General features: G+C 40.1%; 1 protein-coding gene across 9 annotated transcripts in view; it reads left to right on the top strand.

The window, feature by feature from the left end:
- Positions 1 to 1,971: 1,971 nt before the first annotated feature.
- ENAH (ENAH actin regulator) overlaps positions 1,972 to 24,757 on the top strand; it is a 148,275-nt gene continuing 125,489 nt past the window's right edge. For 2 of the 9 annotated variants that reach the window (XM_087424403.1, XM_087424402.1), the window contains exon 1: positions 1,973 to 2,164. In XM_087424403.1, the coding sequence (XP_087280529.1) occupies positions 2,118 to 2,164 (47 nt within the window). In that variant the 5' untranslated portion in view covers positions 1,973 to 2,117. Of the gene's footprint in view, positions 2,165 to 24,757 lie in introns of all 9 variants that reach the window. The other 7 variants (XM_087424406.1, XM_087424405.1, XM_014794667.2 and 4 more) reach the window with 5 other exon arrangements.

Genomic DNA, 24,757 nt, shown 5'->3' with positions numbered 1-24,757 from the left:
TGCTTTGGGGCGCGCCCGGGATCCGAACCCAGGCCGCCAGCATCAGAGCGCGCGCACTTAACCGCTAAGCCACAGAGCCGGCCCTTGTCCACTTTTCTTTTGGAAGTGTAAATGATCTCAATTGTCGTAACTCTACGTAATTCAAATTGCACTTCCGTCTTAAAATAAAACATCAAAACTTTTGAATAGATTCCTCGAGTCATTGTGGGTCCTCCATTTTGGATTACATCCTCCAGTAATAGCAACCCAGTGGCAAGAGACTAGTCATCTTTTATATAGAAAAATACATCCCCCCACCTCGGGACTACAAGAGGCCTGCAATTTGTCCAGTTTAAATTTTTATTTGATTATTGGACTTGCTTTTGGATACCTAAAAACTCCCACAACTATAAATTCTGGCTTCCTCGATGACACCCCTCCCACCCCCCCACCTTGAGTTTGCTTCTCCAGCATTTTACAGTTACCTTTTAAAGGAGGTGATTTCAAGACCATGTGAATGACGGAAAACTTAAAACTATCATCAGTTCACATCCCTCCCCGCCCCCCCCCCCCGCTGGAATTCCCTTTTTGCTAATGACGATAGAAAGCGGCTTCGCTGGCTGCGTTTCTCCCCTTCCACTCCCGCGGCTGCACACGTCTGAGCGCGCGTCTCCCGGCGACTGCGTTTCCCCGCGAGTTGGCTGCGTTCGTCTGGGGATGAAGTCATCCCTAAACATAGCCTGTGCATATCAGCCCGTTAAATCGGTCCAGCAGGCTGGGGTTCCTCGGGAAGAACAGGAGCGCCGCGAACAATGAGGACCATATTTTACATCTGCACGCCACCCCCTCCCCCCGTGCCGGGGGACTCGCTGGGGGCCGCCGCGCGGCGGGGGCGGGCAGTGGGGCCGGCCGGGATGCCCAGCGGCTCGCCCAGGTCGCGGTCCTGAGAGAGCAACAGGGCGAGCTGAGGACAGGCCCCGCGCGAGGGCACCCGGCCGCCAGCAGATCCGGAGTCCCCCGGCCCGGCCCTGTGCCCAGTCACGCATCCCGATCGCCGCCTCCCGCTCCCCACGGGTCCCGCGCCTCGGAGGTCCCGCGGGTCCCCGCGCGGGAGCTCCCCCAGCCTCAGGGGAGCAGGAGGCGACCGGGAGGGGGCCGACGGCCAAGGACGACCCCGGGCGCAGACCTCCGCGGGCAGCGGGCTGGTGGGGGGGGCAGCCCCCATCCCGGGGGGCCGGAGGGGAGCAACAAAGAGCCTTCGCCGCCCCGCCGCGCCCCTCCCGCTCTCCGCAGCTCGGCGGGGGGTGCGCCCGGCCCCCCGCCTCCCCTCCCCGCGCGCCGCCCCCTCGCCCCCGGGGAAGGAGGGGAGGAGGGCGGCGCCTGCGTGCTCCTCCGCGCGCCCCGCCTCCTCCCGGGCCGCTCGCGGCGCTCCCGACTCTCCTCCCGCGGCTGCCGCAGCTGCCGCTTGCACACGGCCTGGGCGGCGGGCGCGGCGGGCGCGGGCCTGGGAGCGGCGGCCGGGGCACCCCTCCGAGCGCGGCCGAGGGAGCTCCGGCGGCGGCGGGGGAGGCGGGAGGCGGCGGCCGCCGCGGACCCGCTCGGCGCCTCGGCCTCTCCGCCCCCTCCCCAGCCTTTCTTGCGCCCTCTGCGCTCCCGCTCCGGCCGGCGCCGCGGCTTTGTGCGCGGAGATGGTGTAGCCCCCGCGCGCCCCGAGGAGGAGCCGCACGCTGTCTCCAGTCTCCGAGCTGCGTCCCCGCCCCCGGAGGACAGACCCCCCTCGGCTCGGCGTCTCCCGGCTGCTGGGGACACCTCGGCGGCGCCGGCACCATGAGGTGAGGGGCGCGCGGGGCGGGCGCCGCCAGGCCATTGTGCCGCGATCCCCGCTGTCCCCGGACCCCGCCTTCCCTCGCCCGGCCCGGCGCGGCTCCCCGGGCTCTTACCCCCCCTTTTGTCCCTTCCAATTTCTCTTTCTTGTCACCCTCTCTTTGTAGCCCCTCTTATTTCGGGGTGGGGGGGCTCTCTTTTCGACGTTCGCCCATTTTTCCTCAAACGCTCCTCTTTCGCCCCGGATTTCCCTTCCTAAATTTCATTTGCTCCTGGCTCCCTCCCCCCCAGCCTTTGCCAGCCAAACCTGCGAGATGGGGAGGGGTTCGAGAATCGAAGCGTGCATGTTGCTGGGAAACAGGTATTCTTCTGTAGATCTGTAAAGATGTCGTGCGCTTTTATTACAAAACTCGCGTGTTTCGTGGAAAAAGGAAGAAAAGTTTGAAAGATCTGAAATCTCTGCGGGTAATCAAGTGCCCTGGGAGTGGAAGGTGAGGGAGGTCTGAAAGGTGAAATTCACCATGGTGGGGGAAGGGAAAGGATTTATTAGGTTTATATGTGGGGGGACAATAAAAGGCCGGGATAAGTAAGTTATTTGGGGTGTGTAAACGGGGGTGGGAGAGGGATGTGTTTGGAAAACCCTTCTCTCTCCTTCTGTAGCAGCCTCTGTTGCATTGCAGTAGCTGGCTTTTTCCCTTTCCTCTATAATCAATAAAACAGAAGCTAAATTATCTTTTCAGTCCCAAAGAAAAGAATTGAATGTACCGTCGGAAGATATTTTTTTTAATTGATACGCTGAAACATATGGTGTGATCTTTTTCTTTCTCGTTTCTCCAATTGTGTAAGAGAATAAACCATGATGTGGTGTGTCATTTGTTGGAGATTTTTTTCAGCCTTTCCTAAGCCTGTTTTGTGTCCATAACCTTCTCTTTTCGGATTGGTGCAAGACTTCGTGAGAACTGGGACTTGGTAGACAGAAGGCTGATCCATTCTGCGTTATCATCCTTTATAGGCCTTCCTTTTAGGTTAAACAATTGTAAATAAAGTATATTACTCCGTTTCTGTCTCCTGGAAGAGATAGTCTTACAGTTATTTGGATTTGAATCTCCTTTGTGTTAGAGATTAATGGCCAGCCGTTGCCAAGACCTTTATAATATAATACAATGAGATTTGAATGATATAATCTACAAATTCCTTCGCTTTGGCAAGAAAATGTCATGTCATTGGAATTCTTTCTCAATTTAAGTAGTTTCCATTTTAAACTTCAGGGTTTTTTTTTTTCTTTTTCCTATCAAGGTTGAGCACTTTGCCATTTGTTTTTTTTATATATTTTTTTGTGGTATAGCTGTGTTGAATTTTCACTTTAGCTTACTGTGAATTTGCATTGTGTTTTTCTCTGATTCCAAGTTATAGACCTTTATTTTGATGGCCTAAAAAATTGTGTTTAATGCTGTGTGTCTAAGTGACCCTTTTCCTTAGTGATTTCACACAAGTTATTTTCAAATGTAGTGGATCAGTTGAAAATGTAATTATGGCATACAAACCAAAAAACATAATCTTCGTAAAATATGGCTTGAAAAACTTGAGCCATTTGTGAATATGACATCGTGAATAATGTCCTTGAAAACTCAAGAACTATAATAAAACATACGTAATGTTATATCTTGTTATGCTATTATATTGTTGATTTCGGCTTTGAAGACTTAATGCTATATAGGGGTCTTGCGGACCAGAAGTTATCAGTTTTTTCCAAACTTTGGGTAGATTTATCTCAACGCTGAGAAATGTAACACAGTGAAAGTGGGATTTTTTAAATAAAAGCATCGTAAAGTTGTCTGATTCAGAGGTGATGAACCAAAAAAAAAAAAAAAGTTAGTTTTCGGTATGCAGTAAAGTTTGATCACTATCATGTCTAGTTGTCAATCAGTCACAGGCAAATTATGTCTTCACTTAAATCTTCATTTAAAGTTCCTTTTCTAATAAAAAGTAACTTGTGGTTTAACTGTTTTTTCAAGTCATCTACAGTAATTCTTTATAAGCTAATTTTGAATAATTTAAGAGCAGAAAAGAGGATCAGCTTTTCACTTTGGAAGGCATCAGATTATTTGGGAGGTGGTGTGTGCAACTCGTATATACACATTTCCTTAGATACCTGTGAAAGTAGGGTGGTCTGGTATGGGAGTAAAAGGTTCCTGTGCTGGTTACAAAAAGCTTTGGGATATTTTGATGCTTAAGAAAAGGCTTTTCAGGTTTTATTAATATTTGGCTTAGTCTTAATCATGCTTCCAAGTACTGTAGGATATAAATGTTATACTATTTAATTGAGTCTTGTAGTTATATTAAGGAGTAGTGCTGATGTTTTAAAGGCCATCCAGAAATAGGAATGTATGGGTAGGAATTTCCACTTAAGTTAGAATTCTCAACGGAGGATATGATGACTATGTTGTGGTTTGAGTATTTGTGATAAGATCTCTCAGATGACTTTAATTTTAGGAATAGCATGCTCATTGTAATATAATGTAATAATCTCTATACAGAAGAGAACTGAATAATACTTAACATTCCTGAAACAATATTAAAAGCATTCTACACATGTGAAAAGCTCTATGTGGAATTACTTGCTAATACTTGGCTTAAAGATGAGAATTAAAAAAATGAGAAAGTGTATTTCTTTTACAAGCCAGTGAAAGGGTTGAGACTCAAAAAACTGATACTTTTATTAGTGTAACATCCAACTTTTTAGTGCTATTCTTATTTTTCATTTATGTGATATTTCCAAATTATAAGATGGTTTGTGATTGTGGTAGGTATATATATATATATACATGTATGTAATATTAGTAGAGTGTATGCCTTTTAAATAATTTAAATTTTTTTTTTTTTTTACTAATTGTTTAGTTACTTGAGATTGTTTTTTATAGAAAGAGGAGCTTATCTGATCTAAAATAGTTGCATGTAGCCTAGTGGTTAAGAACAGCTCAGAAGACTTTGGATTGACATTTTTGGGTGGATGTTAACTAGTCCAGGCTTCCACTCACTACTCTGTGACTTTCTCATGTAAAAAGGTGTTGTGGGGTTGTGAGGATTCATCCAAGCCACTTACTAGCTGGATGACCTTGACCTAATCACATTATTTCACTGGTCCTTATTTTGAACTGTATAAATATAGGGATAATTCTTTCCTGGGTAGTCAGGGTCAAATGATAATAGAAGAGAAGGTGCTTTGTGTATTCGTAAGCATTATACAATTATGTTACTCTTGTTTTGAGGCTTAGCGCTGTTTTGGACTAGTTATGTAAAACTTGTGGGTAGTTTGCTTCACCTTTCTGGGCCTTATCTAGTTGAGGATGGCAAGTAGGTTTGCTCATCTGCTTCCGTAAAGGAAGCCATAGGCATGAGTCTGCAGAAGCTGACTAGGGCTGTTGAGGACAGGACACTGTGGACGTTGCTCATTCATAGGGTGGCCAGCAGTCGGAGCTGCCTGGGCAGCATGTAACAATGAACTCCGGTTGGTAGTGGCCGCCGTGTTGATAAGGACGTGGACGCATTTCTGGGCTTGGTGGGAAAGCCTGCTGTGGTTCGTAATGTTCGATTGGGACATCGGTCCCAGAGAGTAACAGTGGAGAATGTTTCCAGGAATGCTACTTATTTAACCGTCTGTGATCTAGTCCAGTCTTCGTGTTTTATAGATGAGGAAACTGGTCTTTAAATTTCCTTTCTGTGTGTATATTTAGAGTCTTCGAAATACTTCTTGTGATTTCGTTGCCTTCATTTATGGTAATGATAAATTTAATATATATTTTTAAATATATTTATTTAATATTAATGTTGCTGTCAGGGCTCAGAAGATCCACGTTTTATATGCTGACTCGTTAACTGAACAAACTGGTAAAAATGGAGATAATTCTATTATTTCACAGGATTGTAGTGTCAAGTGAGGTGTCCGTGAAAGGATACAAATAGTAGTCTCTCTGTTCCCATGGGTCTTCATTTGTACTTGTAGCTCCTGGATGTGACTTTCCCACAGAGGTTTATTTTAGGGACAGGAGCCAAATTTGCATTTTTTTTGGAATGTCAGTGCCTTACAAAAGGCATTGTTTTGCATTGTAGGTATTTATTAAGTGAATAAATATTGAAGAAGTGTGGATTAATGGAGAAAACTTCCTGAAGTTTATACAACAGTTAAGGTCTTGGATACGCTGTCAGCCCAGCTGGAATAAGCGGAGTGACTGGGCAGGCCCCATTTGGCTGATATAGAAGAAAGTGCCTAGTGGACTGATGGTTTCAGTTACTTACCTACACACAGCTTAAATCCGGGGTGATTGTATAGCTTGTAGAACACCCAGTCTTTATCGTGAGTGTAAGAAGGATTTGGAAAAATGTGATTTCGATTTTTATGCGATTGTGGGGGGGGAAGGATACTTAAACTCTTCCTGTGCCAACTTCAAGTTGCCTTTTCCTTTTCCCCCCTCCTCCCTCCTCTTTCTTTGAAATCGATGGATGGGATTGCGTTGAAGTAAAAGTTAAAAGAGAGAATCCGAGCTGAGGCTGTACCTCAGTGGACGCTTCCCCAAATAAGGGCATATGAAGTTTTCTGGAATAGAAAGCAGGAAGGGAATTCCTTGTCAGACCTTCTGGGAGGTAGTCTCTGATTTATCTACCTCTCAGCTCTTCCTGTGTTCCTATGCACTCTGCATATTTTTTTGCTGTTGCCTTTATTACGTTGTTTTATAATTATCTGGATCTGTCTGTCCCTCTCCATTGTAATTCCTTGCAGGCAGGGACTGCATTTTTATATTCATGGTACCAGCAAAATATTTGGCAAACAGTGGGTGCTCATGTAAATTTTTGAGTTTGACCTGGAGTGTCCTTTTCCAGAATCTAGTTGCTGACAATCACAACCACCATTTTTGGAGTACCTGTAATGTTCTAGAAACTCTGCTGGGTATGATAGGGTGTAATATAGTATTTGGCATATGGTAACTGTTAATAAAGTTATTTAATTTAAACAAACAAAAACCAGCATCATGACCAGAGGGATAGATGTAGGGTTTGTTTCTTACTCAAACACAAAGCTCAGAAGTGCCCCCAAAAGAGCCAGACTCAGGTTTGCCTAACTTCACAGCCCTTTGTAGGATACCCTCTTTCCTTGACTTTCTCGTTAAACCCTGAATTCATAGAAGGGCCATCCTTCTGTTTTTGAGTGTCTTTGATCATGGGACTTGTAAATATTTTTGAGCAGCAAGTTTATGCATGTCTGTTGATTTAGCTTATTTCTACTCCATTGAATGCCTGCTTTGTTTTGATTCTTATCAGTGTTTAAAATACCAATAACTTTTCCCCTCTTCTTTTGCAATTATAAATAAAACTGCTATGAATTAAAAAAAAATAATTGGATAGTTGGTGGTATTCATGAAGCAAGGTGTATTAGTCAACTCGAGGTGCCATAACAAAATTCCATAGACTAGGTGGCTTAAACCACAGAAATTTGTTTTCTGAAAGTTCTGGAGGCTGGAAGTCTGAGATCAGGATGCCAGCGTGATTGGGTTCTGGTAGGGCTCTCTTTACTGGCTTGTGGACTGCCATCTCGCTGTGTCCTTACCTGGCAGAGAGAGAGAGAGAGAGAGATCTGTCTTCCTTTTCTTATAAAGTCACCAATCCTGTCAGATTAGGGCCCCACCCTTATGATCTCATTTAACCTTAATTAACCTGCTAAAAACTCAATCTCCAAATCTTGTCACATTAGGGGTTAGGGCTTCAACATACGGCTTTTGCGGGGACACAGTTCAGTCCATAGCAGAAGATATCCAGGTTTTTTTTGTCAGTGCATACAACTTGGATGGAAAAAGCTAATCGGTATAATGCTTAGGTGAGTGATAGATACGTTTTGTTTTAAGTAACCCTATATATAGAAATCATTTACTAAAGAAAATAAATGAGGAGGCTGATTTACGCAAGCGATCTCATATTTTCTAGAAATTTCTGTACATTGAGAACCTTCTGTTTTATAATGATTATAATAAATTTAATTAATGTGTAACTTTTCCCAAGAATCCGTCTGGTGTGAAGCAGTGTGCATATATCTAAGTATAAAGGTTGCATGGTAGAGGGTGGAGAGTACAGGCTGTGAAGTCAGCCTGAGTTTGCATTCTATTTTGACATTTACTAACTAATTGATTTTTGAGTAGGTTACAGTTTTTGAGATTTGAATTCCTTCTGGAAAATGGAGATAGTTTTTGCATTACAGAGTTGTTGGGAAAATTAAATCAGAAATTATATAAAACCCCGGCATAACGCTTGGCACATAAAATGGGCTTGATAAGAGTAAATCCCTTACTTCTATGAAAGTCTGACATGTCTTAAGTTTATGTTAAGAATGTGAAAAATCATGTAAAATGGTACAGCTGCGTTAGAAAACAGTTTGGCAGTTCCTCAAAAAGTTAAACATGGAGTTGCTATATGACCCAACAGTGCCACTCTTAGGTGGCTGCCCAAGAGAAGTGAAAACATGTGTCCACACAAAAACTTGTACGCAAATGTTTGTAGCAGCGATATTCTTAATAGACAAAAAGTGGAAACAACCCGAATGTCCGTTGTCTGATCAACAGATAATCAAAATGTGGTATATCCCTACAATGGGATAATATTTGACCATCGAAAGGAATGCCACGATGCGGATGGAAACATTGAGCTAAGTGAAGGAAGTCATACATAAAGGCCACATGTCATATGATTCCGTTGATGTGAAATGTCCAGAATAGGCCTGGCTATAGAGACAGAAAGTAGACGAATGGTTGCCCGAGTCTGGGGAGAGTGAAGGAGGAATGGAAAGTGACTGTTTTTCTGAGTGGATATGGGCTTGCTTTCTGGGGTGATGAAAATATTCTGGAATTAAACAGTGGTGATGGTTGCACAACCTCGTGAATATACTAAAAACCACTGAATTTTATACTTTAAAATGATCAGTTTTATGGTATGTGAATTGTAGCTCAACCTCCACTCCCCCATCCTTGGATTATTATTTTCGCTAGAATAGATAATATCAGAAGAGGGTCTCATTTGCTTTACATTGTTTATACATTTATTTATTTATTTATTTATTTTCCCCCCAAAGCCCCAGTAGATAGTTGTATGTCATAGCTGCACATCCTTCCAGTTGCTGTATGTGGGACACGGCCTCAGCATGGCAGGAGAAGTGGTGCCGTCGGTGTGCGCTCAGGATCCGAACCCAGGCCGCCAGCAGCAGAGCGCGCACACTTAACCGCTAAGCCACCGGGCCAGCCCTGTTTATACATTTTTATTGCTTTGGATTAATATTTTAAATTGACATCTTCATATTTTCTGAAGAAGAGAATGAAGACAGAGCCACTGGGCTTTTCTCCGTAGGGAGTGCTGAAGGGGCAGCATTGATAATGGTGCCTTGGAGAGGCCTGAACAAATTTTGGAGCCCTATCTTCAAGCCAGGGTAGCAGCCATCTCTCTGGTCGCCTTGTTATAAGTAAGGATGACTAAGGTCACTGATAAATTCAATGAAGCACATCCATCAGAATCTTCGAAAACTATTTACTCTGGGTGGTGATTTTTCTTGGGTCTGTTTACAGTAATCTCAGATACCAAAGAAAGTTTCATCTTTGGGAAATGAAGTAGCCTTGATGACATTTTTAAATAGACTGAGTACTTTTCCAGTGGGTAAGGGCCTTCTAGAACATCTGGTCTTGGTAACCAGTACATCTGGTTGAGATAAAGTCAAATGACTACCTTTAACTGTGCTTCCAAGTTCCTCAATTGCCTGTCTTTTTTTTTTTCTTTTTTTTTTGGTGAGGAAGATTGGCCCTGAGCTAACATCTGTGTTCATCTTCCTCTATTTTGTATGTGGGACGTCTGCCACAGTATGGCTTGATAAGTGGTGTGTAGGTCCGTGCCCGGGATCCGAACCTGCAAACCCTGGACCGCCGAAGTGGAGCACGTGAACTTAACCACTGTGCCACTGGGCCGGCCGCACAGTCTCCTGTCTTTTTTAGTGTCTGTGTTATATGTGTCACCTTGGTAGGGAAGAAGCTTCATAAAGCACCCCAGAACATAAGTGAAATAAGATGAGGAGCTCTTTAGGTCAAAAGTCAGTGGAGTCCAAATTGCTTGTTTTACGGTGAAGTGAAGGGGTCTTTCTGTGTAGGTTTTATAATGATTAAGTTTTGGTTATATTTGAGTGTCTCTTTGTTCTGCAATCCTGAAATGTCCCTTCTTCTCCCAGATTCTCATCTCATGTTAGACTGGTATTGCAAGCAAAATTGTGACTGTTCAATTTTTAACAGTTGAAGATTTATGAATTACAAGTTATTTAAAACAGTTATTTTTATTTCTTTGTAGTCTCTTTAATCTTTGTGTCTGTAGTATTTTAAGAGAATGAACCAATTACTATTGTCCAAACAAATGTCTGGTCAGTGTTTTGTTTTTCACTTTTTTCCTTCCGTTATAAAGCAGTATAGGTTTTGCATAGATTTTTTTTTTTTTTAAAGATTTTATTTATTTATTTTTCCCCCCAAAGCCCCAGTAGATAGTTGTGTGTCATAGCTGCACATCCTTCTAGTTGCTGTATGTGGGACGCGGCCTCAGCATGGCCGGAGAAGCAGTGCGTCGGTGCGCGCCCGGGATCCGAACCCGGGCCGCCAGCAGTGGAGCGCGCTCACTTAACCACCAAGCCACGGGGCCGGCCCGGTTTTGCGTAGATTTTAGAAAGTATGGAAGGTATAAAGATGTTAATAACTCAAATCCAAACCATCTAGAATTTTGAAATTTTGATGTATAGCTTTCTAGGCTTTTTCTAATGCACATACGCAGTCATAAATGTGCTTGTGTGTGTGTGTATGAATATGTTTAAATAAAAGTGAGATCATACTGTGTAAAGGTGAAATTATATTATGTATTTTGTAACTGGCCCCTTTCCACATAATTCTTGTCACTAAATACAGATCTATATAATTTTAAGTGACTGCGTAGTATTTTCACTACGCTTTAGATGACCTTAATCTACTTAATTAATCTTTTAGGGATGGGCTTTTAGATTTTTTTCCATTATTTTTGTTATTATAAAAAACACTGCTATGAACATCTTTGGATATGTCTTGTGCACATATCTGATATTTTATATCTGCACATGTATTTTAGGATAAATTCCCAGAAGTAAAATCAAGGAGTAGCGTTTATTTCTTCTCTGTCAGCATGTCCTGCCAGGTCGACCTCCACTTGCTTCTGTCCATCTCACTGCCACTTCTCCAGTCCAGGCCGCTGTTACTCTCACCTGAGCAATTAGTGTCTCCTCATTTCCATTCTTGCCCCCCATTTTCCGTGCATCGGTTAGAATGATCTTAACATGGAAATCAGATAGTTATTTCCCCTGCTAAAGCCTTCAGTGGCATCTTTGTACTCTTAGAATAAAAGCCAAATTAATAATAAAACCAAAATTATTAAGGTCCTGCCTGATCTGGCTGTATTCCTAGCTCCCCGCACAGGCCTCTGCGAGTATGCAATAAGTATTTGAGTGAATAATAAACGAAATTACCAGACCAGAGGGAATTGAATCAGTTTCTGATACACATTACTGAATTAGCAGCAGTAGATGAGTTGGCCGGTTTCTCCACATTCTGGCCAGCTCAAGGCATTCTTAGCTTAGCCTTTTCAATCTTTACCAATTGGATAGGCGAAAGGTTTATCTCATTGTTTTTTTTTTTTGGTGAGGAAAATTGGAAGATTAGCCCTGAGCTAACATCTGTGCCCATCTTCCTCTATTTTGTATATGGGATGCCACCACACATGGCTTGATGAGCAGTACGTAGGTCCGTGCCTGGGATTCGAACCTGTGCACCCTGGGCCGCCGAAGCAGAGCATGTGAACTTAACTGCTACGCCACTGGGCTGGCCCCTATCTCGTTGTTTTAATTTGTATTTCTTTGATTACTAGTAGAGTTGAACATTTTTTCGTGCCTTTATTGGACATCTCTCTCTTTGTGTGAATCATCTGTTCGTGTGCTTTGATTTCTCAATGGGATGTTTAGTTTTCTTGTAATGATATATGATATCGTTAATAAGTAACCGTTTATAGTGCAGATGTATTATGTCAGTTACCTAATGTGGTATAACAAACCGCCTCAAAACCTAGTAAAACGTGTCTGAGTTGGTTGGGCGGTTCTTCCCCTGGTCTCACCTGGATGCACTCACATATTTTCATTCCTTGGTTGGGTCCATGTGGTGTGTTTGTCTGTCTCTCCTTTAGTCATAGCATCGTTCCACAAGATCATGCCCCACTGAGCAAGCTCTCATCAGACCTCTGCCTGCAGCCTGTCCCTATATGTCTTCTTGGCCAAAGCAGGTCACATCGTCAAGCCCAGAGGCATTGTGGGAGGAGACTACACATGGATGTCTCAAGAGGTGTGAGTCGTTGGGCGCCATGATGTAAAACCTACCACAGTGTCTTCTACGTTTGTCTCTTTTACTTCTGATTGTTTTGGTATAGAAGTTTTAAAATTTCATGTCAAATCTGTCAGTCTTTACCTTTGTGGTTTCTGCCTTTGGTGTCATGCTTTCCCCAACCTAAAATTGTATGCATATTAACCTACATTTTCTATTACTTTTATAGTTTCATTTATGTTAAAATTTAAGCCACCTGGAATTTATTTTGGTGTAAATTGGGAGGTTAGTCTCTAAATATCAAATAGTCATTTGTCAGCATCATTTGTTCAGTAATCCATCCTTTCCCATTGATTTGAAATGTCACATTCATTGTATACTGAATTCCCATAAATACTTAGTTCTGTTTCTGGACTTATTAATTATTTGTTTATGTCTATGCTAATACCTCACTATTTTAATTACTCAAACTTTATAACCTTTTAAATATCTGGTAAGGGAAGTTACTGTTTTCTTATTTTTCAAAACTTTGCTATTTCATTGATTATATTCATTTAATTAATTCTTTTAGGGGAGTTACTGTTCATTTTATTTTTCAAAACCATATTTGCTATTTCATTTAATATATTCTTTTCATTTACTGTATTCTCTATTTTAATATATTCATTTTAGAATCATTTCGTCAATTAAAATAAATAAAGATGAAATAAGAAAGAAAAATTATACCCTTAAACCTGTTGACGTTTTAATTAGAATTGTTAAACTAATGAATTAATACGAGTGGAGGAAGAATTGACCCTTTTATAATACCAACTTTTCCCTTCTTTTTTTCCTCCATATATTCACATTTTTTATTTCATCTTTAGTAAAATGCTGCAGCACATTGGTTTCTGGTTTAATAGGTTTGATATGGTACTTTTAAAAAAGTTCTTATATATTTAGAAATTGTAGCTCATTTTTACTATAAGTACATCTGTTCTCATTTTTTGTTTTAATTTTATTTAAAATGTATGTGCTTGTATTTAAACATAAAACTTGTGTTTTTAAAAAAATTTTTCCTTCGCTAATTAAGTTAATCCCAATGTTGGCATTTCTATTCCTTGGTTTTCTTAGATTTTGAAATATAATCGCTAACAGTTATTGAGTACTTACTGCCTAAAGTATTTCCCATATCAACCATTTAACACTCTAAAACCTTATAAGGTAGGAACTGTTATTATCCCCATTTTATAGGTGAGGAGACTGAGTCACAGAGGGTCAGGTGACTTGTCCAGGGTCACCAGCTAGTAAACTGTGGAACTGGGATTCCATCCCGGTAATCTGGATCCCAGGCCATGTTTTTAGCCAGTCTGCTCTAGGGCCCTCCTGTGATGGTTAGCTTTTATGAACTGAGGTCTATATTTAAGTTTTCTAAATGTTGATGTATGAGCAAATAGTTTATTTTTCTTTGTGATTTCATCATATAAGAGTTCTTTATTTTCTGAAAATAGTACAAGAACAAGGCCATGTAGAATGAATTGAACTAGAATAGGAGCAACATTTCAGCGATAGCAAGGATAGGGAGAAAAGGCTTTATTTGACTTTAATCTTGAAAAATGAAACAAAATTATGAAAACATTCATGTTACGGTTGCAACTATGTGTTAAATTCTTAGAATGGAAGAATTTGAATCAAGTGTTGGTTGCTTTTTTTTTTGCATAATTTTTCTTAAAAAATCGCAAGATAGCATGAAACTATATCCTTCACATTATGATGGACTTTTCCAGTATGATCCTTGAGAAAGTCATTTTTGCCAAACTATTCAAGGGCTTCCTTAGTAAAGCCCAGGGGCTTCACTTAGATTTTCAGATTATTTTCTTTTGACCTCCTTTATCTCATCTTGGTTAGCTTTCTCCATTTATTAACTGATTGTATCTGTTCAAATGCTTTCAGCTGCAAGTAACAGACTTTAAAGTGCTTAAACATTAAGAAAATTGACTATGTCATTGAAAGTCCAGAGGAAGAGTGGGCTACTCCACTCAGTGGCTCACTGATGCCTTTGAGAACCTGGGTCTGGTTTGCCATCGTTAGCGTCCGATTCGTCTCCACACTGGTAGCCAGGAAGCCATGGGACTTCTGGGCTTCACATTCAGACCCAGTAATTCTTTGAGGAAGGAGGACCATCCCTTCTTGTGTAGCCCCCTCCCCCTTAAGGTATAATTTATATACGGCTAAACGCATAAATCATAAGTGTACATACAGCTTGATGAATTTTTACTATATGTACACACCTGTGTAGCCACCAACCAGGTCAAGCTACAGAACATATTTATCACCACATTAAGTTCCCTCTTGTTCCTTCACAGTCAGTGGCCCTCTCAAATCTTCATTTTTGTCAGTGGCTCTGCTGGTGTTTGCGAACAGTTCTCATCGTTTTCAGTGATTTCACAGAGACTTGCATCTTTTGGAAGGTTTGCACTTTGGCTGTGTAGATGATTTGCATTGTGTTACTTTGTGATTGAAATACCTGCCAATCATTGAGAGACTGACAGGGCAAAGGTGAAACGGACCTACAGAGGCTAATGCCGCGTTGGGAAGGATGTTGGATAGGAACTAATTTTCTAGTTAGTTCATTAGTGGATATTTTTGTGTTGGGATTACTTCTGCTTCCCTGGGCAATCTGACAATTTATGGGAGTCTGACGATGAATCATACTAAGACCCCCGAACCTATATTGTCTTATATTACATTTTTACATATGTGTTGTTCTGGATTCTCTAATTGATTGCGTTGGTTTATTACCCCATCCAGTGTGTAGTCCATGTAGCAGTCAGATCTCTCTGAAATTCAGATTTGATGCTCTGTCTCATGTTGAAAGCACTTGAGTGGTGTGCCATTGCTCTTAGAATTAAGACCAAACTCCTCCTTATCATGGCCTCCTTCCTACATGATTCCTCTTGTTCTGTGATTCCAAAGTTAGTAAAATTGCCCAATAAGATAAAACCTCAAAAACTTATAAAAAAGTAAAGATGTGCATAGACACGACCCATTCCCTTATGGTTTCAGTTTAGTGGGGGAGGAGGCATCAATCAGTTTTCAAGAGCTGTGAAGAGCGGTACGTGGTATGGGGAGGGTAGAGACTATTTCGTACATTTTTGTTTGATTCTTTTCTAAATAGTGTTGTCTGCAAATAATATTTAAAAGTTTTCTCTGGTATGTATGCCTTTTAGTCACAGCAGATTGCCAGTGTTATTTTGTATCGCTTTAGTATTGTTCTGCTCATCTATTGTTTTGTTCAAATCAGCTACGTTAAAGGAAATCCCTCTGAACGTCATCTTTTTATATTCCTCTGGATATGGAACTTTTTCTAGGTGTTTTTCTTTTGGGAGGAGATAGTTAGGCTTCAAAGTCATTCTGCCATTTACTGGCTATGAGACCTTGGCTGTCCCAGATCTCAATTTCTTTCTCTGCAAAACAGGATTAATAATCCATTGCCTTGTTTTGCGGTTTGCCATCATGCATTTAGAGGATTTATGGATTTGGTATATTCTATTTATTGTTTTCTTTGTTGCACCATAAATAACTTTTTATTTTTTTAAATGAGTTCAAGCTCCTGAATGTTCTTTTGCCTTTTTTCTTTAACTTTTAATATGAAAGACTTCTGTTTTAAAATGATGTTTTAAAATTTAAGATGAACCTTTAAATTGAAAAGCAGACCCTTTGACCTGTAGAACCATTATTTGCATCACTAGGAACAAGTCCCTTTTCGCCCCCAGCGGCCACCCCAAGTCTCTCATTCTGCCTTCCCTTCATATGCTTGGTCCCTACTTGGTCAGCTATTCCCAAACTTCCTCCTAAAAATCCTCCAGGTTCACCCCCTGGCACACAGAAGAGATGTCCCAGTCGGGCATTCAGGGTCCTCCGCAAAACGTTCCAGCCTTGCCTTGCAGTACTGCCCACGTGAATTCATCTCAGAATCGTGTTTGTTATTCCCCAAAGGTGCTGATGGGTTTTGGTTTCGTTAATTTTGTTCTGTCTTCTGGAAAGCTGCCTTCTCTTTGCTCACTCAGTCTCTCTCTTGCTTCCATTTCCTCTTCTAGTTTATGTCTTTAGTGATCACTCCAGGCTAAGTCCCTGTCTTAGGGAACTCGCAGCATCTGTTGGCCGTCCAGTTCATTTGGTACTTCAGACTAAATTTCCCCTGAAAACATCAAGTGTAAGCTTCTTTTACTCACGGCCCATTTCTCTGAGTACTTCGTAACATGCTGGGTACAATCAGGGACTTCCAATAACTTTTTAAAAATAAATTAAGAAACTAAACTCATGATTTTTGATTGTTTTAGGCCTTGCCATTTTAATTCTCTAGCTAGATCATCTAATTTTCAAAGGTATTAGGACAGTACTTTGAACAATTTTATATTAAACGTGTGTTTTTATACTCCTTTAATAAAGTTACATAGAGGTATGAATAAATGACAAAATGAAGATGTCATGGTATAATAATTAGATTAAAAAATTTTAGTATGTACTTGAAAGTATAAGGATAACACATCAACAGTGTGTGTGTGTGTGTGTGTGTGTGTATTTTTTCCCTGCCTGGAAATCTTATACAAAATAAGTATCTATCACCCAAATCAGCAGTCCTGTTTCTCTTTAACAGATTAACTGTTGCAGTTCTTTCTGAGTCTATAAAAAGTACTAAAATGAAAAAGTAATTCAGTAAGGTTTTTATACAGATCATGGGTATATGGATTATGAAGTAGGCAGTTTATTTTTTGTGACCTCCAAATTTACTGTCTCCCTTCCTCTATTTTCCCAAATGCTCCCATAATTTCTGCGAGTCAAGGTTCTCCAGAGAAATAGAACCAGTATTTATTTATTTAGTTAAAGGAATTGACTCACACAATTGTGGGGCCAGCAAGTCTGCAGTTTGTAAGGCAGGCCGGCAGGCTGGAGACTCAGACAGGATTTTTGTTAGTCTTGAGGCAGAATTCCTTCCTTGCTTCTTCTAGCTTCTGGTGTTTGCTGGCATTCCTTGGTGTTCCTTGGCTTGTAGATTCATCACTGCAATCTCTGCTTCTGTGGTCACATGGCTGTCTTTTCTCTGTATGTCTCTGTCTTCCCATGGTGTTTTACTCTTTTAAGGAGACCAGTCATATTGGATTAAAGGCCTAGCCTATGACTCATCTTAACTAATTACATCTGCAGCGACCCTGTTTCCAAGTAAGGTCACATTCTGAGATACTGGGGGGTTAGGACTTCAACATTAACTCTTGCCTGAGTTTCTCATTTGAGTGTGGACCACAACTTGGGCCTGGTTCATCTCTCACTTGAATCAGATGAGCTAACTGCCCAGCTGACAGATACAGAGGGAGACATGCATACACATATATTAAATATAAATATATGCAGAAAATCGACGATGAAGCTGCTAGAACTAATAAATAAATTTAGCAAAATTGCAGGCTGCAAGATCAACACTTGTGTTTCTATACACCAGTGATGAACAATCTGAAAAGGAAATTAAGAAAGCAGTTCCATTTACAGTAGCATCTAAAGAATAAAATACCTAGGAGTAAATTTAACCAAGGAGGCAAAAGACTTGTATACTGAAAATTATAAAATACTGCTGAAGGAAATTAAAGAAGAGCTAAATAAATGAAAACATCTTCTGTGTTAATGGATTGGAAGACTTATCGTTAAGTTGACAGTACTACTCAAAGTGACCTACAGATTCAGTACAATCTCTGTCAAAATCCCAATGGCATTTTTTGCAGAAATAGAAAACCCCATCCTGAAATTCATATGGAATTTCAAGGGAATTGAACCCCACATAGCCAAAACAATCTTGAAAAAAAACAAAGTTGGAAGACTCACACTTCATGATTTCAAAACTTATTATAAAGCTACAGTAATCAAAACAGTGTGATACTGGCCTAAGGATAGCCGTACAGACCAACAGAACAGAATGGAGAGCCCAGAAGTAAACTCTCACATATATGGTCACATGATTTTTGACAAGGGTGCCAAGACCATTCAATGAGCAAAGGATAATCTTTTCTACAAATGATGCTGGAAAAACTGGGTATTCCTAGTTCTTTTGAAAGAGTGTAGTATTTTTTCCTATAATGTGATTGCCTACCTCTAAATCAGGGTTTCTCAGCACTATTGATATTTGGGGCTGTCCTGTGCACTGTAGGATGTTTAGCAGTGTCTCTGGCCTCTCCCAACTAGATGCGCCAGCAGCTCACCCCTAACCTTTCTGTCTAGTAGTCTCTAGACGTTGCATCCAGGGAAAATCACCCCGGTTGAGAACTACTCTAAATTCTATAATGTCAAGAACTGCAATATAACTTTTATAAGCTTTAAAAATATGTTGAGTGTATTTAAAACATTTAAATGTTTTATGTTTAAATGAAAAATGGTGACACTTGTGCTGTTGCCTACTTTTATTACAAAAGACTTATATCTGTCTGGTTACTTAGACCTTAGCCTGGTAACTAAAGAAGGTCTGTCCTGAAAATCAGTTGATAGAAGCCTATTTGTAAGTTAGGAACTATCTGAAGAAAAATAATCAGTTTTTGAATTTTAACATAAGTGAAATGAAAAAAAATTTCAAAGAACTTGTACTTCATTGTTAGTTCAAGTCTTTAAAATAAATTTAGCTCATTGTTTTTAAAGATATTTTCATGACTAACTTTTGTGTCCCAAAGACCTGATAAATTTTCGTCATTGATCCAAAGGCCCAATACCTGAAGATCCAACACATGCCTGGCACAGGGCTCAAGTCCCTGGCTTTTGATCGTGGTGTCTCTGAGGCTAACCTTTGGGTGACATTTGCTCAGACTGGGTACAAATCAAGTGGGCTAGCCAGTTCCATATGACAACTTTTAATATTTTCTATTTATGTAAAATAAGTAGACATTTGATTAATAGCTATTATTTGTTGTACATTTAGACGGGCCAGGCAACTTGCTAAGTGCTTCACATGAGTCATCTCATTTCACGAATTACGATAAGGCATGAGATTGGTGTCTTCATTGCTGTTTGACAGTGGAGTAAACCAAGACTTAGAATGCTTAAGTGACTTGGCCAAAGTCACATGGTTGGTTAATGACAGCTGAGGTTCAAAGTCCTGCATAATTCCAAAGACTTGGCTCTTAAAACTTTATACGGCCTCTAATTGTTTACCTTTCCATGCTGCTTCTCAAATTTCATTTTCCATTCTTGGGATCACATCTAATACTGTCTCAACTCTCATGTTGGAGTTTGTATAGGAAGTGATGGGAAAGGCTGCAGATTGGGCTGAATTGTATAAGGCTTTGAATGACAGATAAAGTAATGAAACTAATACTTCTATACATTATTTCTTCCACTCCTTACAGCGACTCTACAGGGTGCGTATTATCCTTGTTAATGCCTTTGCTTGAGAGTATATGGCTAGTAAGTGATGGAACGTGGACCTGAACCCAGTATTGTCGCACTTCTATGCCTCTATGTGCTTTACTCCATGTCGTCAAAATGATTCAGTCTTTTCCAGTAGATGAATGACTTCCATTCTGTGGGCTCTGGGGGCAGCTGTGGGATTTTTTTTTTTTTTTTGTGAGGAGGACTAGCCCTGAGCTAACATCCGATGCCAATCCTCCCCTTTTTTTTCTTGAGGAAGAGTGGCCCTGAGCTAACATCCGTGCCCATCTTCCTCTACTTTATATGGGACGCAGCCGCAGCGTGGCTTACGAAGTGGTGCATCGGTGCGCGCTCGGGATCCGAACCGGCGAACCCCGGGCTGCCACAGCAGAGCGTGCACACTTAACCGCTTGTGCCACCAGGCTGGAGTACTTGAACCCCTGTGTTCACCAAGCTTTGTAATCTAAAAATGCCAGCCTTCATAGGCGTTATATTTCAAGTATATGTAGATGCTGTTATGATAATGTACAGATTAATTTAAAAGCTAGTAAATTCAAAGTGCTTTTAAATTACATTTTCTCAGTCAATCTATATTAAAAGTAGAATTCATGAATTTAAAGGGCCTTCTCATCTTCAAAAATGTTGAGAACCACTGTTGTAAATTGATTTTGTCTGTATTTAATCTATTTCTTAGGTGGGGTGTGGCAGTCCTTTAACTTTCTCAAAAGAAAGGAGGAAATCTCAAAACAGTGAAAGTATTTAAAGCTATTGCAAGAATAACTGCAAACTTATTTTTTGTTCTTTAGATGAAGTACAATTGTGTAAAAAAGAAAAAAAAATTTGTGAAATGTTACTAGTTACCTATATAGGCAATTCATAAGAACAGTAAATAAATTTTAAAGAGGGGAAAATTTTAATTGTTAGGAAATTATAGGCCTTGCTTATAAATTATGATTTTTAGAAAATAAACAGAAAGGATCCAATTACTTCTTCTAAATTATGAAACAAAAGATGTGTGGGTATGCTATTACCTAGGATTTTAAAAAAATCATCTCTTGCAGATGATTCTTCTAAAAGAAACTTGTCCAAAATTGAGGAGCAGTTTTTTGCTAGTACATAGAGAAACATAAGAAAAGGCATACCTATACATTCAAGTTGCAGATAGGCTGGAAATTGGGCTTGTGATTTTATAGTTTTAGAATTGATATCGTTAGACTTCCCATGTTGGTAGTAGTCTGTGCAAATTTGTTTTTGCTTATTTTCTCAGACTTGATGGGGTTAATTGTGGCTTGGCAAATCAAGAAAAAGAGTTCTGTGCTGTTTTCAGACTGCAGAATCTTGTTGCTATGCAACAGACATTGTCAGTCAGTATAGGGTATAGTAAATTGGTATTCTCTGTCCCTTGTTACCACATGCTCATTTTGTAATCTGAGAAAAGTGGTTTCAGGCTATTTTGCAAGGTTTTATTTTAAAACAGGCATTTTAAAGATTTTTGTTGCTTTTTGTAATTGGTTACATTTAAGGTCTGTGAAGTTTTTCTGTTCTTATGTAGAAGATAAACTAAAATGCTTGGGTTCAGAGAAAGGGTTTTATAGATCTGTTTCCAAGTTGTTTCAGGTTAGAGCAGAATTTTTGTTTTGTGACTGTAAGTGGGGTAATAATGCCAATTTCCAGTGAGTAAATTTTTGCTTGAAGATTCAAGTAGAATAATTTGAACATCAGAGCTTTACCATAGCACAACATATTATTTTGAAATTTCCTTTTGAAAAATACAGACCCAGAAGTTGCTATCAGTATCCCTTATTTGATGATTATTTTTATAGGAGTTCTAAACTTGTATAGAGTCTTATATAGAATCTGATAGTTTGTTTTCTTGCAGGAGAAATTAAAATGTTTTAATAGCAAATGGATGGTGGATAATAGCCTTTTTTTAAAAAATTGTGGTAAAATATACATAACATGAAATTTACTACTTTAACTATTGTTAATTGTACAGTTCTGTGGCATTTAAGTACATTCACATGGTTGTGCAACCATCACCTCTCTCCTCTCAAGAACTGAATAATAGCTTTTTGCATCCATTTAGTAGCCTAGCCCAGGCTGTCTTCTAAATGCTTTAGATAAATTAACTCATTTAATCATTATAACGACCCTGTGAGGTAAGCACTTTTGTTATGTTCCAGATGAGAAGACTGAGCCCTGCAGAGGAACACTCACTAGTTGTGAGTGGAGCCAGAATTCAAACCCCAGCTTCCCAGTGCTTCTGTCTTCTCAGCTGCTATGTTATGTTGCCCTCTTTTGGAATTACTTTCTTTTCTGTTTAGTGGTATGTGCAAGGATTAAAAAAAATTTTTTTTTGTAGCTTTTTCAAGTAACGTTAATATACTTTAACCGTGTTTGGCACTGTTAATGAATTTAGTTTGGCCGTAAATCCTTGCAATATTGTGGACAATTTTTTCCTAAATATTTTAAAAGGATACAGCGTGTCTTATTTTATATTATGGTTAATTGTACGTAAAATGATATACGTTCTGGTAAATCATATGAAAAGGATTTAATTCCCTTTTTCAGTTTGTTTCGGGACCATTTTCCACGCTGATCCCTCCAGGAGAGTGTACAGAGAATGCAGATTACTTTCTGACAGTTTAATATAAATATATAAGAAGATACATAGTTGTTAGAGAATTCTAAAGTGATGCTGTTGAGAGTCTAAACCAATTGGCATTGGATCATCTCCTTCTTAGTATCTTCTAAATCCGTGCTCTTCTATTTCATGGATAGCCTGGAGTTAATTGTAGGATTGGCAGTCTAGAATAAAGAGCAGTAGGCAGGAATGAAAATGGAGAAAAGTGGTGCTTTTTGGGCTTTCAGTTGTTGCAAAGGGATAGCCTTTTGCGAACTGCGCTTTGTTTCTGCTCGGTACTATACCTCTATTCCCATTTTTAACTGAAGAACTTACCTTTCCCTCAGCACCACCCCGCCCGGCCCCCACCTCGCAATGTTTTGGTAGATCTTCTGCCTTGAGAACCGTGGATCTTGATCTTCCCTACATTTCTATGTTCCCATCCTGCTCAACCAGATTTACTTTATAGTCAGTTTGCTTTTCATTTCTCTTCACAGTTGCACCATCTTTTAAAATATTTCCTCGTATTTTTGTGCATTTATGTACGCGTTTGATTATACTCAACGCGTTTTTTTGCTTTGTTCCCTTGGTAGATATGTTTTGCGTTTTCTATGCTTTTAAAAAAAACTCAGAGTTTTATTAGTTGCATATTTCACTGTAATTTACCTATTTCCTTTTAAATGGCTATTTACATGGTTTCAAGTGATTTTGTATAATGAAAAATGCTTTCATGAACCAAAGGGTTTTTTTCCTCCTAATTGCAGACTAATTCCTTAAGATAGATTTCCAGAAATAGTATTAGATCTCTGAAGAAATAGAAACAATTTTAAAAGCTCTTGAATCATATTGCCAAATGCTTTCCGAAAGTGTTGTACCAGTTTTCATGCCAGCTAGCAAATGTATAGAGTGTCCATTTCGCCTCAACCAGCAGCCGCAGAGAGTGTTTTGATGTTGACCTTTGAGTCTAAGAATTGACTTATGGCTCTGTTGGGCTGTTATCTTGAGTTACACCTAGAATGGTAATTGTGGTTGGGATGGGATTCCAGAGAAGGAAGGCCTGGCTAGCAGCCTCTGCTCCTTAAACTGCTTTTTAAGTTCTGTTCTGATACAGTCACTGCCCAAGTCAGGTTTCGTTTAACGCTGTCCTCCTTTGGATGCGTGAAGTGACTGCCCCTTTCTGCTTTTCGACCCCCTTAATTATGTCGGTAGGTTGGATGGTATGGGACGAAGTAGTGTGTGTTTCAGATGACACTTCCCTTGACAGCTGGGGCAGGAACGGGTCTGGCGCTCTCCTTCACGCTGCCGGTGGGCTCTGGGAGGGGTCAGTGGAGGCGTCTGAAATCAGGTTCAGTAGCCACCTTGTCCAGGGAGTGCTTCTCAGATGTAGCCTGAGTTACTGTTATTCCTTAGCTGGAAAGTCATTAACAACTCTGGAGGTAAAGAGGCTTTTCCCTAAAAACTTGTTATAGAATTCAGAAGTACTGAGTGCTGATAGAATTTTTTCTCCGTGATGAGAAGAAGGAAAGCATTCCTGAGAGTCGAGAATGGGGAGGTCTTGTCTGGCCGCCTCTGACCTCATACAGGCCGGCAGTTCAGTTGGCCCTCCTGGCCTTGAACCTCTGACTTAAGTGATTTAAGCTCTCCTGGTTCTCCCCTTACCTCATTGGCTGCATCGCTTGGTCCTTTCCTCCCTTTTCTTTCTCTTCTCCAGTCTGACTTTTGTTCCTCCCCAATCTCACTCAGCCCCTGGGCTTTCCCCGCTGTGTGCTCCTGATCCCCAGGTTTCCATTTCTGACCAGCTTTCTTGTGAGCTCCAGCTTAATTCATTTTGTGTGACTAATAGGCACCTTAAATATTACGTGTCGGAATCAGGGTGTATGATGTGTTCATACAAATTTATACTTACTGATAAATAAGTATTTCAGTGACAATATTTCCTCAGAGTTTCAACTATAAAAATAACATCAGGGGCTAAATTATAAATAATATCAGTATAAGACTTTGTAATATTGAAATGAATGTCCTCTGCTCTCATTTTGTAAGCTTTAGATGCCATCATTTTTCTTCTGGTAGGCTAGAAGAAAATTTACCTATTTCCTTCTGAATAACTGAATACGAAAATTATTATTAAAAGATTTTACTTAGGTGAGCTCTCATATGCTACATACCTATACCGTTAAATATCATTCCTTTTTCTCAGTTTAGTATTTCATATATCAGCTGACAACCAATAATTTGAACTGTTGCATGGTGTGCAACTTGCCTAACGAACAGTTCCATTTTGTCAGTATCGATGCCTTTGTAGAGCATTGTATGCATTTATTTGACTATTATTATATTTTTGCCCTTGTAAAAATGAGGGAGAAAATAGAAGAAATGGAATGTTAATAACACAATTGAGGTAAATATGGAAGTCACTAGGTATTCCAGAAGTGGTATTTCTTCAGGCTCAGTGGGACTGGACCTTCTTTGTACTTAAGCCAGTTGTCTGTGTCTGTATATCAGACAAGATAATTTTGTTGACACTGACGGAAGCTCAAGT

This window comes from Ceratotherium simum, chromosome 36, assembly GCF_057802395.1.
Source record: "Ceratotherium simum simum isolate JZ-2026a chromosome 36, ASM5780239v1, whole genome shotgun sequence".
Lineage (NCBI taxonomy): Eukaryota > Metazoa > Chordata > Mammalia > Perissodactyla > Rhinocerotidae > Ceratotherium > Ceratotherium simum.
The sequence above is the reverse complement of the archived record's forward strand: the minus strand, read 5'-3'. Positions and strand labels throughout refer to the sequence as shown.